This window comes from Piliocolobus tephrosceles, chromosome 3, assembly GCF_002776525.5.
Source record: "Piliocolobus tephrosceles isolate RC106 chromosome 3, ASM277652v3, whole genome shotgun sequence".
Taxonomy (NCBI): Eukaryota; Metazoa; Chordata; class Mammalia; order Primates; family Cercopithecidae; genus Piliocolobus; species Piliocolobus tephrosceles.
The window spans coordinates 3188817-3208022 of NC_045436.1; the positions used below are offsets into that span (position 1 = coordinate 3188817).

Genomic DNA, 19206 nt, shown 5'->3' on the forward strand with positions numbered 1-19206 from the left:
AGAAAGCGTTTTTCTGGACCAAGGAAAGAAAAATTTCTCGTTTTTCTTCCTATTTTTAATTATAGTGCTTGGCAGAAAAGGAAGATAAAACACAAAGTTACAAAAAGAAAATAATTGCATATACGTTTTTCTGCTTTTGCCTCCTCTTTTGTCTCCTAACTTGCTTTTGTGGACCTATTAAATGACTAATGATGAATCTTTCCTGTTTTTTTCGTTACAGTTTATGGAAGTCACAGTTTAGAGTTCATGGAGAGTTGGAATACTGTAACGCAGCAAATTACACAGTTAGGTGTGAAAAATAGGGAGAAAAAATGCTCATCTGAGCCTCAAGAGAACGAAATCCTACTCCTGGTTTTGTTAATAACTTATTAGTGGACTTGGAAAATTTTAACTTCTCTCTGGTTCCGGCAACTGAACTTGATAATCTTAAAGGTTTCTCTCTAGTTCTGAAGTTCTGTACAGTTTCCCTTAAGTATATATCTTTCTGGGATTTGGCAAAAATGTTGCAGATGAGCACAGATGTTGAAAATGAAAGAAGTGGATATGCTTACGAGGACACTTCCTGCCTACATGTCGTGGGTACATGGAGCAGTTGTACTTTGGAAGTATGTTTGAAGTAGATGTTTCAGGTGGGCAGGGGTCGGGGGTGACGAGCAGGAGTGATGCTCACAGAGGCACGAGTGAGCGTGAACACGGAACGCATTCGGTAGATTGTTTCGCAGGCCAGCGTGCAGGCGGTTCGGGTAGCATCCCGGGGGTCAGGCACACCATGTGTTGACTGCTGTAAGGTAAAGTGCAGCTCTAAAAGACACCCAGAACGCCTAGTATTTCATCGCCTCATTAGGAAATTCTGTTTTCATTCTGTATGAAAATCCACAACTTCATTAGGAAATTCTGTTTTCATCCTGTATGAAAATCCACAACTTCATTAGGAAATTCTGTATTCCTTCTGTGTGAAAATCCCACAAGAAGCCTTAATTTTACCCTAATTTTTTGCAGAGGGGGTGCACCACCTGGTGCGGCCCCCGTAGGACACTCGTGCCCGGCCTCTCTCTGGAGATGGCATTAGGGAAAAGCGCTATGGCAGCCTTGCTAAGATTCTTTTTGCTAAGAGTGTTGTGAATTCAGGGAGGTTTTTTTGTTGTTATTTGTTTGTTTTGTCAGTCTGAACATATCTTACGTGTTCTTCACAGAGAAGTAAATGCAACTTGCAGGATTTCTTGCAGGACCTTGACTTGTGAATTGTGTCTTGTGTGTAGACCGGTGCTGTCCCGCAGCTTCCTGCCGTGGGGAGCACGTTCTGCATCTGCCTCGCTCCATGCCGTCATCCCCGGCCCACAAGGGCTGCTGCACCCTGGAAACTTGGCTTAGTGTGATTGAGAAACTGAAGTGTAAACTTTACTGAATTTTAATTAATTTAAACTTCACTGGCCTCGGGTGGCTAGTGGCGACTGTAGTTGTTAGTGGGGGTCTAGATCTTCGTCTTCTCTTTTGTTGTTTACAGTTACATGTGAGACAATCTTCGTAAAAGAAATATTTCTTGTTGTCTGCTTCCTGCCTCACTTTCTCTTTCCTTCCAGGCTTCTCTGAAGTACGTCCTTAAAATCCCTTGCTTTTGGCTTCTGGGAAACCAAGCTTCTCTTCCAGCAGATCGCTTCCTAGGCTGAAAATCAGCCTGCTATTTTCTTTACCTTTTTTATAGGTCCACTGATCTCTTTAGTTTTCATACTCACTTCTGCGCTTGTGGCCTGAGTGACACCTGTTTGTGTGCCCACAGCTTCTTCCCTGCACTTCAGATCTGTGCTGCTTAATACCTGCAGGGTGCTGCTGCCGGCACCTAAGGACCCATCGCAGTACCTGGTACACCCTGCCTATAAATATGTACTAAAGGGTTCTCTGTTGGCTCACTTACGAGCTGTGAATTTATATCATTTTCAGGTTTACAGTAGTTTATGTATCTCTCTCACTCTAGATCATATTTTTAGTTCTACTCTTTCATAGTTTTAAGAAATTCACATGTTCACACATTTAAGTGTTTCTTGAGGGTAAGAGAGAGAGAGCTGCGTGAGCAGGCTATGCAAGAAAGACAGTCTGTGTCCTCATGGGTTTTCCAGTATAGAAAAGAGACTTATTTTTAAATGAGGGGCTTTAATACTGTGGAGTAATATTATGATAGAAGAAATATTAGGACTTGGAGAATCCAGCAGCAGGAACCCATGCGAGTCCCCGCAGTGAGTTTAAACCCACTTCAGTTTAAACTGAGGGGTGAGGCAGTGACTCGGGGTCGTCAGACTGGAATGGAAGGAAAGGGGTATTACCATTCATTGCATTGGGATGGGATTAATGGTCCATCTGAGTTAACAGAGGAGAATTAATTTGAGGCCTATAGAACATGCAGATAATTTCAGACCCAGGAAGGAGGTGGTCAGGTAGCCTTTTGGCTTTATGTGGATTTTTTTTTTTTTTTTTTTTAGACAGAGGCTTGCTCTGTCCCCCAGGCTGAGTGCAGTGGTGCAATCTCAGCTCACTGCGGCCTCCTCCTCCCAGGTTGAAGCAATTTTTCTGCCTTAGCCTCCTGAGTAGCTGGAATTACAGGTGCATGCCACCATGCTGGCTAGTTTTTTGTATTTTTAGTAGAGACAGGGTTTTGCCATGTTGGCCAGGCTGGTCTTGAACTTCTTATTCTTAGCTCAGGTGATCCGCCCGCCTCAGCCTCCCAGAGTGCTGGGATTGCAGGTGTGAGCCAGCACGCCCAGCCTTTTTACATGGAATTGGTAGTATGGACGCAGGTACAGCTTTCATTAGCTTTCTTGTGTGCTGTAAGTAAATTGTAGAGTGAGGAATTGTATTTGCTCACACGTATTTGCACAGTGCTGTCTGGTGAGTGATTAAGTGCCCTACAGAAGAATACTGTTTTCTGGCGAATGTGTCAAGCTGCTTTTCCACGTGATGTTACCATCGATCACGACTTCCTGGTGGACACATTACAATAATTAGATGTGGGACTTATCAAGTGGCTTCTTGTCGTTCCTGAACTATTTACAACCACAGTTAGGAGAGGGTGATACATTTTTGATAGGGGAAAAAAGAGATTTAACTTAAAAGGTTTTTGACTAATGAAGATTAAGCTTGTGCCACATTTAAGTGTCATTTTTACACCCTTAAGCAGTGTGAAGCATTTCCCTTTAGCCCCTTTTAATCTAGACGTATGGTCTGGGGAAACCCCAGTGTGGAGGTATGGTATAGTCTTCTGTTGTCCTTGTTAAAAAGAGAACACTGTTTCATTGAATTGTGAGGAAAATAGTGTTGATTTAGATTCTTAGTAACTACTTAAGGAAAAAAGAAACTTTTGAATTAAATGAAAACACAAAGCTTTCACTTAAAACTGCAGAGAAACATTTTGAATATCCCTTAATTGATAGTTCAGTGAAATTAGTTAAGATTATGGGAGAAAATAAATTAGATTAATAAAGTCTATTCCTAAATGTGAATTATTTGAAATATTTCCCTATGGGGAAAAAAAAAACAGCACTGGCAGGAGAGCGTTTAGCCCTGGTAATTGTCCTGCCACACAGGCTCCACCTGATTTTAAGGTCAGAGGTGCAGATCATGCTGGATGCACCTGTCACCATCAACACAGATTGGGGATGACATTTTAGTGGTTAAGGGAATTTTGTTTGTGATTTTGGTGAAGCACAAGAATACATTTTATAAATTGTAATTACCTTCTAGTTCCAACATATGCTGACAGTTGAGCAGTTATTAAAGTTCTCCAGAGTTCAAAACTTGTATAGATATTCTAGTTTGATGGGAAATTTTTTTTTCTAGAATATGGAATTTGAGAATCATTAATTTTCTTGTATGGGAAATTAAATGAGCAAGATAACCCGGAAAATTACATTGCTTTTTATAACAGTTCTTTATTTATGAGAGTGGATAATTCAAAAGTAATAAATTAGAGTTAACATTTTATTTTCAATAGCCCTTTTTAATACAGTTATAGAAGTTATTTCTGTCTATCTCTTGAGCAGTTAAAGGAGATGGATGAGATTGAAATCCTGGATAACTTCATCTCACCTTTAAAAAATCTTTTCTGACAAAATGTGTATTGAAACCACTAACAAACAGAAAATGTAACTGATACCAGTTTTTCTACTTTCTTACTATTTGTCATCTATCCAATATGTTTATGAGTCATTAAAGTAAGAACGTATAAAGTGTGCTATTGTTTGTAGACAAAATAACTAACCATACCTGGAAATTAAATTTCTTTAGTAAGAAATTTCTTTCTTCTTTTTTTCTTGAGAAGAAATTTGCTTAGACTTTTAAAAGAGTTTGGTTTGGTTATATATTTTATTTTTGAAAACAGAGTGTCACTCTGTTGCCCAGGCTGGAGTGCATTGGTGTGATCTCTGCTCACAGCAACCTGCACCTCCCAGGTTCAAGCAGTTCCTGCCTCAGTCTCCCAAGTAGCTGGGATTACAGTCACGCACCACCTCGCTTGATTAACTGCTGTGTTTTTTGTAGTGACAGGGTTTCACCATGTTGGCCAGGCTGGCCTCCAACTCCTGACATCAAGTGATCCACCCACCTGGGCCTCCCAGAGTGCTGGGATTACAGGCGTGAGCTACTGTGCCTGGCCAAGAGTGTGATTTTAATTGCAATATTTTGTAATTGACCTTATTTTGTGAGGATTAATGAACTGTTACCATTTTACAGGTCTCATCACAACTACATCAAGGAAGCTAGACCGAGAACAGCAAGATGAACACATATTAGAGGTATTTTTTTTTTAACTTTAATATTTAAAGATTCATAGTTATACGTATCATGGGAAAGAACAATCTTGTTCCCATTAACCAGTATTCTTAGCTATTAATATTTTGTTGTATTGATATTATTTACTGGTTATTAGGAAAAAGGAACATAAGGAATTTGTTAATGAATATAGCTCTTGTGCCCTTTATCCCTCAATGACATTCCCAGAATACACGGCCACTGTCATGGACCCCATTCAGGTCTTTGTATTTTATGCTCACACAGACACAACAGGGCAAACAGAACTGTAAACAGTGTCACGTGGAATTCATTTACATTTACGTAAGTGATGTTTTTCTGTATACATCTTTTTTCCCCCTTACTATTATGTTTTGAGATATATTTATCTTGGTGTTTATAGATCTGTTTCAACCTTTTTAACTAGAGGTAATTTGTTTCCAGATTCATTTTTTTGCTCTTAAACAATTGCATTATTTTTGCATTTTAAACTACAAATTACTTAGTTGGTGCTTCTTAAATGCCTCAAAAGTAAAAGTAGATGGAAGTCGCAGATGTGCTCTTCTAGAAAGTTCTAGTAAGACTTCTCATTCTCATGGCTACTTTACAAGGCCTTTGAGGCCTTAGAAAACCCATAGCTGCTTACCATTTTATTGGTCACCTGGTTTTTGGCTAGTAGTAAATCCATTGCAGAAAAAGACCGCGAGTGACTTGGAGAGGGAAGGTGGAGTGTAACATGGACGTCAGGTTGATGAGATCGCGGGTCCGTGTCATCAGGAAGTGGCCAAGAGACAGGCCGACCGCGGAGAGGGGGCGTAGAGACACCCCTCTGTCCCGTGTGGAAGGCTGGTGTTCACTGTCAGAGTCAGGCTTGCAAAAGGCCACCTGCCTTTGTTGAATTGAGTTATCAGCGCTCTTCTGCCACTCTAACAGCATAAGTGACAAAATTCTAAACTGTAACTTCCGAAAATTTCTTTTAATATTGCTGTTTATAATGCCTGCTTAATTTCATTTTATCCTCGGTCAAGTTTTCTTACCGTTGTCAGTAAATACTTAGTCTTTTGTAGTTGTGCAGTGTGTGCCTGTGTGCATGCGTACACGTGTGTGTGCATGGAAATTGGGAGTCCCCATAGGGAAAGGTGGTTTCACGGCCACGGTGCTTTCCCCGTTAGGAACTGCTTCATCTACTACATCTGAGTTTTTAGTTCTTAGAGTGTAAAGGTCCCTTGAATTCATTTTCTTTACGATAGAGCAGAGTTTTGAATTTTCATTCTCTCAGGACAAGGATTGACAGAAGGGGCGAGTGCGGTGGCTGACAAAAATAAACAGATGGGAAAATAGGAGAGCAGTAGTTATATTGACATTTTGCTCCAGTCCTTACAAATTTCACATTAATTGCATACCTCACTCCAGAGCCCTCTTTTCTCAGTGAGTGTCAAAGGCTAGGTGGAAGCAGATACCAGATGTATAGCACTTTGAAAGTAATTTTTGGACATTGATGGGAAATAAATTTCCCCTTCAGCATACATCATTTGTATATTTTTCAGTAGGGTCCTTTGGGTGTGGTATATTTGAGAGCCAGTGCTGGCATTGATTTGGCTGTCTTAAAGATAGTGTGTCTGCATTACGTGTTGAAAGCTGTGACTAGCTACTGGTTCTTGAATCCAAAGTTAGGAACAATTTGGTGATGAATACTAAAAAACATAGTGCTTGCTTGTATCTCTTTCTTGTTTTTCTAAAGCTCATATGCAAACTGATGAAAAGGAAATGTTTCGAGAGTTTAAAATTAAAATAGTAATACTTTTATTTTGAAAAAGCTTAGGAAGGTAAATAATATAAAGTAAAGCAACTACTTAAATATTTTTGACAAGCACCATCAGGGTATAGTCACACTCTAATAAACAGGATTCACAACTGCCACACTTCAGTCTACTTGACTGTTTTTAGTGTTTTGGTGATTCATTTGGAAGAAGGTGGGGTGTGGATGAGGGGAGAATAAGCATTACTAATATCATTACATTTAATGTACCCATTGACATAAACGTGAACATTTGATTTAAGGGTGAAATGGTCTCTTACGGATATAGAAACAGTCACCAGTGCAGTCCTCAAGACTCTCTGATATTTTTTCCTAAATAGAATATAAGAATATATGGATAGTTTACTTTAAATGAAAGTTATTTTATCATCATTTTACTGAAAATCTTATTTAATGAGTTGGTCTTAAATTTAAATGTTTAGGTCCACTCCTATAAAACATCTGTAGAGGAAAACAGCCAAAGTAAAATGGTGATTACTGGTATTAAAAGGTGTGCTATTTATTTAACACGTACTTTTAAATGACAATTTAGTATATTTTATTGATGAAGTTTAACATTTTTTACGTGATATTTGGAAATTTTATTTTTAAGTATGTAGAGTGTATTGTTTTTAAGAAGACTCTTTTTAAATGTGTAAAGCCAAATCTTCATGTATCTCTTCCATGGCCTAAAGGTATTAAGTTTTTGGTAGCTTAACATTTGGGTGAGGTTCGCTTTCCAAGTTACAGTAGTGTGAGAAGAGAGCCGGCGTGGTCAGGAAGGCGTGCAGGGGTGCGGCTGTTTCTTTCTTACCATGCCTGCCCCCTTGACTCTCTCCCTGTAGAGATGGGAGGTGCTGCCTCTCCTCCTTCCAGCGCTGTTGTTGGAATGAGGAGCTGCTGTGTCTGAGTCCTCGTGCCCTGCGAAAGGTAGAGCTTTACACACATGCGGAGTAGCATTAGGAAGAAGATCCTTTTTATATAGTGTATCTAACATGTTTATCTGTTAACTTTAAAAAAACAGGTTACTGTGACAGACAATGGTAGTCCTCCCAAATCAACCATTGCAAGAGTCATTGTGAAAATCCTTGATGAAAATGACAACAAACCTCAGTTTCTGCAAAAGTTCTACAAAATCAGACTCCCTGAGCGGGAAAAGCCAGACCGAGAAAGAAATGCCAGACGGGAGCCCCTGTATCGCGTTATAGCCACCGACAAAGATGAAGGGCCCAATGCAGAAATCTCCTACAGCATCGAAGAAGGGAATGAGCACGGCAAATTTTTCATTGAACCAAAAACCGGAGTGGTTTCGTCCAAGAAGTTTTCAGCAGCTGGAGAATATGATATTCTTTCCGTGAGTTAAGATTGTAGTAGTGTAATTTTTTATATGTTGTGACTATAAAGCTTATTTTGCATTTCTTCTTTAGTAACTTTATTTCTGTTTTGTAAACGGCTGAAGTGTTTGTGACCTAATGACCCCATTAGGCGTTACCGGATAATGTTGGAGAAGCACGGGTTTGTTTTTCCTTTTCATCTGTCACTCAGGGTGCTTATTGTTTCTGTTGAACGTGGTCATGAAATCATTGTTCTTTTATCAGGCATTCAGTACACAGTATACAAATGTTAAATGTTTGAAATTGGCTCAGTTTAAGACCAAACCAGTCTGTGCTCCATTCGTTTCTGGGTGGTAACTTCTGATTTGCTGTTTTTAATCCCCTCTGCCCAAATGTTGCAGATTAAGGCAGTTGACAATGGTCGCCCTCAAAAGTCATCGACCACCAGACTCCATATTGAATGGATCTCCAAACCCAAACCGTCCCCGGAGCCCATTTCATTTGAAGAATCATTTTTTACCTTTACTGTGATGGAAAGTGACCCCGTTGCTCACATGATTGGAGTAATATCTGTTGAGCCTGCTGGCATACCTCTTTGGTTTGACATCACGGGTAAGCATTCCTCCTCGTTTTCATTGTCCTTACACTGAGGAGAACCTGCCTACGGTTTGATGAGTGTTGGGCACGTGTCAGGATTTAAAATTGGGAATACGATCGACAGGTGGAGAATTTGCTTTGAACTATAATATTTTGATTGCAAAATTTTTCACAATATATAGCATATATTAACCTTGTTTAAAATAGGTCCTCTATTCTACCAAGTTATCAATTTAAAAATAAAATTTTTTAAAAGTTCATCAAGGAGTTATAGACAAAAGCCCTGAATGTTTTGGTCCAAAAGCACAACTTCTTAATGTTTAATTATTGATAACATAACCTGTAGCACATTGTTATTTTTAGTGAATATGATTGGAACATTTAAAGTAACTGCCTGTGTGTGTGACTATCACATGTCAATATTTAAGAGGGAATAAGCTTACAAATTTTGATTCGTATACCTTTAAAGTTATGGTACCAGCTGTGGGTTTTTAGTTTTATTTACCTCATTTTCAACAGGAATGAGGATTCATTAGATTATTTCATCCTCCAGTCAAGTTTACGCTAAAGCCATTTCTTCTTATTTGTCATGTAGTGTAGGTAAGACATTGAATGTAATACCCTAGTCAACATATTTTTTAAATTTCACATTAGACTTTGGCATCTTAGATTTTGTTTTTTTTTTAATTGTTTCCTCACATTTTAGTCACAAGGGTATTTAAGAACAAGTGTATCTGTTGTGATTCATTTCTCTAGGGGGGACTTTATGTCCGTTTTTCCTCTTCTACCCCTTAGTCATGTTACCCCCAACCCCCAAAAGTTGCAGCTGATGGACCCAGACCCCGGGCGTGTCAGGCCAGGCCTTCCCTTTGGAACTTTCATGCTAAATGGTTGGGCTCTTTTACCAATTTGGTGATTGTATGAAATCCATGTCATCAACACCTATGAAACCCTTGCGGCATACTTTTAAGGGAAGGGGAAAAAGAGACTATTTTCATAGTTAACGATACTCAAAATCATTTGTTTGCTTTCTGTTAACTTTTATCACATTTCCAGATCGACAGGCTGCTGCTGTGCAGTACCTGACCTCGCTGTGTAACCTTGCTGTGCTTGGACCTGGTTTGATTGATTGCTCTTATTCTGTGCTTGCTTTCCATGCGTGCTTGCTTCTTTTTGGCTGTGCCAGGAGACACGCTTGCTAGAGAAGTTTTTTACATCTTTCAGATGACTTGTGACCCGAACTGTACAGCAGAAGGTATCTGCTGAGATCACATAATTTGCCTCAGATTATGAGATCTAAAATAAAAGCCTTGTTTTTTTTTTTTAACTTTTTTATTTCCAATGACTATCTTCCATTGCTGTTTTTTTTTTCTTTTTCCATAGTGTGCGCATGGTCACCCATCCCATTCGCCAGCGTGTTGACGCGTAATGCTCACCTTGCTCTGTGGTTTTAGGTTTCTCTTAAGACGTCGTGTGTGTTGTTTTGTTTCTTGGTTAGATTTAGTAGTAGAATTTCATCATGACATTAAGCCTCTATTTTCATCCCATTTCATTTTATATCTAGGTCAATGGATCTGAAAAGAGAGTTTTATCAAAAATACTTGGATAATATTAGTAGGATAGAAACTTTTGTTTCATTAGGCTTTGTGTTTGTCAAAAATGAGAAAAACATATTTTCAAATAGTTTATAGTAGCCAGGACTAATTGAAGTTAACTACCACTATTTTTTTTTAGGGTTAACATTGATTTTTAATAGCTATTTTATTACACCAATTTGCTCAAAGTATCAGAAAGTTTTCTTAGTAAGTAAACTTTTAAATGGCCCAGTGATGGTTCGTATAACTACTAAGATACAGATTGAAGAGAAATTCAGAATCCCTGAAAAAGCAAATTGAAAGTAACTCATTGGCAGTATTAGCAATGTCTTTGTTTTCAGAGTTGCTTTCTTGCTTTCTTTCCGTTAGTTGCTTCCTGGACAATTAGGGTTCACTTTGCCATAACAAGCATTGTCTTTCTAATTGGCCACTCTTGTCTTTCAAAATGCTCCTCCTTGGAAACTCTTTGCTAGTATATTAGAAGTTTTTTTCAGTGCCATTAAGTATTAGAAAGCCACAAAATAAACTACAGAGTGTTATCCTGTGACTGTTTTTACTTTTCTTGTCCCAATTTAAACTAGGTGGCAACTACGACAGTCACTTCGATGTGGACAAGGGAACTGGAACCATCATTGTTGCCAAACCTCTTGATGCGGAACAGAAGTCAAACTACAACCTCACAGTCGAGGCCACAGATGGAACCACCACTCTCCTCACTCAGGTCAGTGAATTACTAGTGATGCGGTTGTCAGAGGAGGATGGAGATAACATTCTGACTTGGGGGGGTCCACAGGAAATATGAGTGGTGGATTCTGCCCTGTGAGGGTCTAAAATCAGAAGAGTGTGTGTGTTGGTATAGTTTACACGCATGCACACTAAGAATTTTTATTAAGGGAAAGAAAATTCCATATCCCAATTTAGGTTTTGCATATAATTAAGCAGTTTTGAGAATTTGGAGAGAAGACTTCAAAAACAAAACCAGACCAATGTTATACCATCAAAATCTTGGAATTTTATACTCATTTTAAACTATATTAACGTAAAGTACATCACTATTGAGAATGAATTGTTTAAATCAGTTTCAGTAAAACTGGATAAAGTGGTTAATCTTCTAAATCACTTTTTTTTTGGATTCCTCCTGGCTATGTAAAATAACTAATAAAATTGTTCTAATCATTCCCTTAACACCTTTATTTGCTCCTATCTGATAATTGAGATGGCCAGATTATGGGGATTTCACACTGAAGTGTTAAAATCCTGTAAGTTAAATTTAAATTCTCTTCTTTCTTACTACTTTTCTTTGGTTCTCAGTGTGGGCCGTTTGAAGTATACAGAAGGAATATTCCTAGAGAGAAGAATCCTCGTGAGGTTTCAGGAGCAAGCAGAGTGTCATTCACTCATTTCTTTAACAAGTATTTGTTGAATACTTGTTACATGCCAGGTACCATTCTGGAAGGTGAATAGTAGGAAACAAAATAGGCAACAATTTTACCTTCTTGGAGCTTACACTAGGATGGCGGAAGCTAAAGGCGTATTTATAACCTACTGTGGCCTAAATGAAAAAGAAAGAAGTTAAATGTCAGAGAACGAGATGCTCCTGAGATTCAGTTTTCTAGCATTAGATTATACTGTTTTAAATCCTAAGCGAGACACATCATCTGCTAAATCATTGAGCTGCATTAAAAGATAAAAATTATCGTCTATGATGTCTTTTCGATTAATAAATGGGTAGATAATTTAAAGCCATTTACAAAAATATTTCTCTAAATGCTTGTGATTTTTAGTGTATATAAAATTGATATATGTATGCTGTATGCTTTTGCGGTCATTTTGAGATTGTCTTGTAAAAGTTCTAGTATGGTGTGAAAATTTCAATTTAGTTGGTAGCTGTTCTCATTCTAGAAACAAGCAAAATCTATTGATTTTCTCGCTTTAAACATAAGCCCTTGTAAAATTTTAGAGCACAAAAATGAGAATAAAAACATCATAAATTATAATAAATCTAACAGGATAATTCTGAGAGAAGGATTTAAGGGGCATAACTGTAGACCATTTCACAGAATCGACTACCCAGAAATCTAACAAAAGGAGCTTCATAAACAGTGGAGATGGCCCTCTTTGCCAAGCATTCTCATTACTAAAGACAACACCTCTGAATAATTAACAGTGCAACTCTTTCCCAATAATTGTATTTTTAATTAGTGCAGTTAAAAGTTTAGCATGAAGTATGATGTGTATCGACTAAAATTCCTATGAAACCCAGGAAAGAGAGTCTAGTTTTCTTTCTTGGGAACACAGACTATCTTAAATTTCATTGTTTCAGAAGTATAAAGATACTTCTATAACTTATTTTGGGCCATTGTCATAGGCTCTAGATGCTATCCTAATCACTGGCAGGGAAAGGCAGTCAGACTGTAGGAGAACGGTGAGCCCAGGTTGACCTGTTAAGGTGTGGGACAAAGGGAATGATCTTGTGTTTAGATTATTTTTCCTCTTGAGCTGAGAACCTGGAAATACGAATTTGGGTGGGAGCAGGTGGAGCGGGGCAGCAGCTGCCACCTGGAGAAGAGCATGGGACTCAGCTGGGCAGTGAGAGGCACCAGGATACAGCGGGATGGATTGAAGAGCAGAGGAATTAGCTGGGCGGTGAGACGCTAGGATACCGCGGGGGTGGATTGGGGCTTGGAAGTAACACTCAAAACTCAACAGAGCAGCCATTGTGTCTCCAGGTCAGGGGCAGCAGACGCCGATTTGAGAAGGTTTAGCTGAGCGTTGGTGGGTCAAGCAGGCAGCCTCCGGCAGAGGTAGGCGGCAGGACGGTGGGAGAATTGCCAGTGCCCTGCGGAAACAGCTCTTCTCCTGGCTTTCCTGTCCTGCGTGTGCGGCTTAGGATGCTGACCGCTATTGATTCTAGTCACTTGGCTTTCTCTTGTATCTCCATGTAACTTACCAAATCCAGTTACCTTTTTTCTTCTTTCATTCAAACAGCTTTGCTTTCATATCTTCTTTCACTTTCTCTCGAGCATCAGCATCGTGGCCTGTGGAGCAGCTCGCTTGGTTGGAATCCCGGCTCCACCTCTTGGACTCCTTTCCACGGGCAAATAGCTGTAACTCTCTGTGTGTCCATGTTCTCACCTGGAAAGTGGGGGTGGTGGCAGTCATCCTCTTGGAGTTGTTAGGAAGGTTGATGAGATGACCCGCAGGGCGCCTGTTCTTCACTCTCTGAGAGCCTGTCACCAGTAAGCACTCAGAAAACCATAGTTTTGTTGCACATCAGCTCGGGTTTGGGCTCTTGTCCCACCGACACTCAGTTCGCCTTCCAGTCGCCGTTCTTCATCCCCTGCCGCTCATCTTGGAAGTGAGTTTCTTCTGACCAAAAGGAGCTGTGTAATCCTCCCACGTCAGTTCTGGAGTCGAGGCTCTGCGTATTTGATTCTGCCTTCTTCTTGCTCCTTTACTGTATCATCCCTGAGTTCCAAGTCCTCTCCAACCTCTAAAAGGCAGGATGTTCCGTCCCACTGCTTGCCTTCATGTCGTTGACGCAGCCCTTCCTCATACTTACTCACCTGCCAACCAAAAATACATCCAAGAAAGCGTTGTCTGCCTCTTAAGAGCTTTCTGAACATCTCAGCCAGTCTCCAGACTCTTAAAAACTTACTTGATAGTATATGAGACATGGTTAGGCTGTGCATGTGCAGAACATTGCGTGGTGAGCCTGGTAGCTCTGTGAGGGCAGGGACTATTGCATGCTAATTTCACACCCACTGTGTTATGTAGGCAAGCATTGGGCATGGAAATGCACGATCAGTGTTTCAATTGAATTTTGCTTTTACTTTCAGTTCTTTCTACTTAATAATAGTTGAGCTTGGAGCAGGATTAAACTTCTCTGCCCAGTACCCAATACATGGGAAAAGTAATTTTTAAATGTATAGTGGAAATTAATATATAATCTAATTTATGGTAATTGCCTTTATAGTCATCCCTTCTGGATCATCATTGACCTGTAAAAGTGAGGCATCTGTAGTTTTAAAGGTTTACACAGCTTTCACATGAAACCTTTCCATGGTTTGGTGGATGCATTTAGATTTCATACAAAATGTCATGTTATGTTTTATTTAACTAAAACGTCCTTGATGTTTTGGTCTTCTGTGAGAACACTGATGTAGCCCTCACGGAAGGCCTCTGTTCATGGCCTTCTCCATGTGGTTGACAGCTCTGCCTGAGATTCTGTCTCCTGTGCTGCTTGGACCAGCAGATCCCTTTGTTCCGTATGCCCCCGCGAAGCACAGTTTTCTTCTTCATAAACTCTAAACCGTGTTTTGTAATTGGCAGTGATTTCTGCTGTGCCAAATCCATAGGTTTTTTCATTATGAAAATTAATCCTCTTACTGTCAGAGTTTTGTTTGTTTCTAATTTAGCTTAGTACCAAGTTTCTTAACATTTGCTTTTTTTCCTCCAAAGGTTTTTACTTTATGTAGACACAATTAAGAGAGTTTATTTTTTTAGTCTATTGACTAAATTGCTTTTAGGGAGTAAACGTATTTACTACATACATGTAGGTTTATGATTACAGAAATACGGTGATTTCTAAACACATTTCTTATTTTTTCTTTTTACATATTAAAAAAACCTATGATCTGGGGCTTGGGATGTCAAAAATGAGAATGAGAAATTTAGATAGTGTAATCATCTATCTTACACACCTCAGTAGATTGGTAGTTGCAGATTCCAATCTAGTAAAAGAAATCAGTCTTCTATAAATCCTGGTAAAGTAAATTGTTGTCTGTACATGAGTAATCTACAGATACCTTCTCTGTGGAGGCATAAGAGAAGTTAAGCCCGCATATAAAGACGTGGCAAGTGTGAAAAGTATACACATTTTGTCTTCAGAATTAGTTATAAGAATTCAGAAAGGTCATCATTATCTTACTCATATTTAGATAAGTAATATACCAGTGAGAAATATTGTAAGACATGTATGATTGTAGGTTTTCGTTGCCTTTCTCCTATTTGTATTTTATTTTGCCACAGTGTCATTCTTTCAATGTACTTGACTTTTGTTCATGGTTCTTTAAGTATTAAAACATCCTAATTGGACATATTATTGTACGAGCCATTTTGTCATCCATTACAGGTATTCATCAAAGTAATAGACACAAATGACCATCGTCCTCAGTTTTCTACATCGAAGTACGAAGTTGTTATTCCTGAAGATACGGCACCAGAAACAGAAATTCTGCGCATCAGTGCCGTGGATCAGGATGAGAAAAACCGGCTGATCTACACTCTGCAGGGCAGTAGAGATCCACTGAGTCTCAAGAAATTTCGTCTTGATCCTGCAACCGGCTCTCTCTGTACTTCTGAGAAACTCGATCATGAAGCCGTGCACCAGCACACCCTCACGGTCATGGTAGGCGCTCTGCCCGCTCTCCTCCCACCATTTGGTCCTGAGGCCTTTGTGTGATTAACTGTGATTTCTAATGAGTTGTAAGAAAAACACCAAGGGGATTGATAATGTGTCGATTCTTTTAGGTACGAGATCAAGATGTGCCTGTAAAACGCAACTTTGCAAGGATTGTGGTCAACGTCAGTGACACGAATGACCATGCCCCGTGGTTCACCACTTCCTCCTACAAAGGGCGGGTGTATGAATCGGCGGCTGTCGGCTCAGTTGTGTTGCAGGTGACGGCACTGGACAAGGACAAAGGGAAAAATGCTGAAGTGCTGTACTCGATTGAGTCAGGTATTTTTGGAGCATTCAGTGGCATTTTAAATGTGCAATTGTTAAAAGTCTGTTTCTACTTTTCCAGTATCAGTTCTGGGTATTGAAGCATTTCTGTGTATCTGCCACAATTGCTTAAATTGATCTCTAGATACAATTTTGCATATTAGAAGAAAGAGGATTTTTTTTTTTTATTTTTTAACTTTTAGCCCATCAGACAGTTTGGGGAAGTTCTGGGGGATTCACAGTGTTAGCCCAGTTCCAGGCTCAGAGAAGCCCCACAGTATAGGAAACTTCATATGACCAATTCAGTATTTCTGAAATTATTTTAACCACACTTTCTTCTATAATATTGGTTAAACATACTTAGGAAGATACTTGCCTGGTAATTTAGCGTTTTACTTTTTTGTCAGAGAGTATTTTCTCTTCAGCAGAGCAGGAAGCTCCGTATCAGTGTTGACTCATCTCATTGTAATTGACTCAAACCTCAGGAAGAGGTGCCTGCCCCTCCCTCCCCTTCCACAGTTACCTGGATTTTGCCCCTTGCATTTAACAGGTGAATTTCCCTCATGCAGCTGGGTTAAGGACTAGACCCCAGAGCTGGGGCCTGCTGGGGTGGGGCTTGAGGCAGCCAGGGCAGAAAAAAAAACAGCTGGAGCTGTGGGCCCGGACGGTTCCGGGACCCAGAGGCCAAGAGATCCAGAGTCGGTTTATCCAGGGGGATCACCAGGAAGCAATCCTGGCATAGTAGGATGTTTTTGGTCTGTTTTCTGCTACCATTCCCTCATTCATTCATTCATTCATTCATTCATTCATTCATTCCGTGGGCTGATGAAGCTCACTTTATGTGCCAGGTGCTGTGTTGGGAGCATTTATCCTTGGGCATGGTAGGTAAGGGGTTGCCATTGGGTCCACAATGCGTGTCTTGTAAAAGTTCCACCCCAGTGGAAACGGTTCTGTACAGTCAGAGGTCACATTGCTTTAGGACTTCCTGCTCATGCCAGATCCTCTGAAAGTGATGACATGTTGAGAAGACAGTTGACAGTTTTCCATTTTCTTCAGCGCCATTGTTAGTACGAGAAATATAGTCCCTTTCAGTCTTCTTTATAATGAGTTTAGAGAATGAAAATCTTCCATTAAACTTGTGTTTTTTTTTTCTAAGTCTGTAGCTCTGCATACTTAGAAATTGTCTCTCCTAGGCATTAGACTTGTTACAGGTACAGATTAACTATAGATCAGGTAATCAAAATTGGGGGAAATGGAGAGTAATTTTAAAAAACTTACTGATGTGTTCTAAGTGGTTAAACTATGTTTATTTAACATATTTGAAATTTCATTTGTTTCCCTTAAAACAACCAAATCGAGTTCATTAGTCACAAATAAGATCTCATACACTGCCTGTGATTGCAGTGTTAAAACGTAGTGTAGTTAGTGCCTTGAATAAAGATGAAGTTTTTTTCCACTGGTTCAGAAATTTGCAGTTAGAAAAACAGTGCATTCCATTTGTGCATGCCTGAGTACTTCAATAAAGTAATTCTGCCACAGACAGACTGACTGGGTTTATGTAGGAGAAAACGTTAAACTTCCCCTTAGCTTTCACCGAATTTTCAACAACTGGGTGGTTAAAATGCGATTGTTGGTGTCTGAGTAAAAGCATGTGCATTCTTTGAATGCTTCTAATGACTGATAGGGTTAGGAATCTGGTATTCTGAGAATGGAACTCCCTCCTCCATGAATAGATAATACCAGTGGCCTCTTCTGGCATAGAATTAGGGCTTTTAAGAAGCTATTTTTATAGTTTTGGTAATATAAAAATTATGCTCAGCAGTTACTTTGGAGGAGACCACTGCCATTAACATGCAGTAGAGTTTTGTGGAGGGGGTGTGGGCGTATGCTGGGGAGGGAGGCGGTGGACATCTGTTGGAATAGTACCAACTATAAAATGTTCCTACAAATGCCTTTCATTTAAGTTTATTCATATTTACCTGCTTCTCATTTGTGCCAGATTACATTTAAAGTTCAAAAAGACTAGTTATAAATTCAGTACATAACACTGCATGTTTAACTAGCAGTGATTAATTAAGTAAAAGGTTTGGTCTGATTAGGAGTCTTCAGGGAAAAAGGAATTAATGAGGAGATATTTTCAGTAACATTGAGTTACGTGCTGGAGACGTGGCAGTGCCATACCCTGGTCTGTGTGGTGTTTTCTTCTTACGTCTTTTTTAAGAGGTGGATTATTAGGGCACTACTTCCAAACCGTTTTAATACCTGGTAATAGAAGACACTCCATAAGTAAGTATGCTTATTGATTAGAATTGGTTTTCTTCGCCAAACTTAAGTTCAATATGATTGCCTCTAGAGTCAACAGAGGGTGCCACTCTGCCAGTCAGTGGGCCCCAGCTGAACATCCAGAGTGTGTCCACAGGGGAAGAAACAGACTCCCCTTCACAGTTCCGTGTAATACACTTAATAGCTTAAGAGCAAAAATTAGCCTATTTGTCGAGTTAATTGCCCTGTTCCCATACAGGGAACAATTTAAATACAAAAAAATTAGCCGGGCGAGGTGGCGGGCGCCTGTAGTCCAGCTACTCAGGAGGCTGAGGCAGGAGAATGGCATGAACCCGGGAGGCGGAGCTTGCAGTGAGCTGAGATCCAGCCACTGCACTCCAGCCTGGGGGCAGAGCGAGACCCTGTCTCAAAAAAAAAAAAAAAAAAAAAAAATTGTTTAAAAATCACTCATATTGTAGCTAAAGTCAGTGAATAAACCCCCAGCCTCGTACACACCTTTTCTGCCACCTTAGGAAGTCGTTGACCACCACCTGTGCACCTCAGCGTCTCTGAATGTACCTATTGTTAGGCCAGGCAGGGGCACTTTCTGCCCCTCAGCAGCCCTCATTATTTCTTCATGTAAACATGATGCTGCTTTCCCATCTGCAAATCTGATGACTTCTGCCTTAATCTGTATGTATGTGGGATCCATCTATCACACGACAAGCTGGGTTCCTGTTTCACCTTGTTATCAGCGACATGCTCCAAGCTATGTTCATCAGAGTCACGGTGCCCCAGATAATAAAGGATGTTTCTGAACCTTGCGTGGCCGATAAAGAGCAAGGTTGTGATCCATGCTGCAAAGAAAACAGGGTGATGAGACAGAAACAGTAAGAATCCAGGAGAGGATGCATCAGACACGGGGGCTCTGAGATGAGTGTGCTCTCCTGATTGAGGACAGAGAGAATGCCCGCTTGGCTGGAGGGCAGGGAGCAAGTTTTGCAGAAAGCGGAGTGTTCTAGCATCACCAGCCGCCTCCACAGCAGAGAGTCTGTTCATTTCTCTACTCGAGGCCTTGCGAGTTTGAAGCTTCATTGGCAAGATAAGATTATCCTG

At 40.0% G+C, this 19206-nt stretch overlaps 1 protein-coding gene across 2 annotated transcripts in view; it reads left to right on the forward strand.

The window, feature by feature from the left end:
* Positions 1-19206, forward strand: part of FAT1 (FAT atypical cadherin 1) — a 141608-nt gene that overhangs the window by 81410 nt on the left and 40992 nt on the right. For both annotated transcript variants that reach the window (XM_026456055.1, XM_026456054.2), the window contains exons 4-9: positions 4720-4781; positions 7599-7928; positions 8310-8520; positions 10682-10821; positions 15235-15510; positions 15633-15843. In XM_026456055.1, coding sequence (XP_026311840.1) covers positions 4720-4781; positions 7599-7928; positions 8310-8520; positions 10682-10821; positions 15235-15510; positions 15633-15843 — 1230 coding nt within the window. The remainder of the gene's footprint in view (positions 1-4719; positions 4782-7598; positions 7929-8309; positions 8521-10681; positions 10822-15234; positions 15511-15632; positions 15844-19206) is intronic.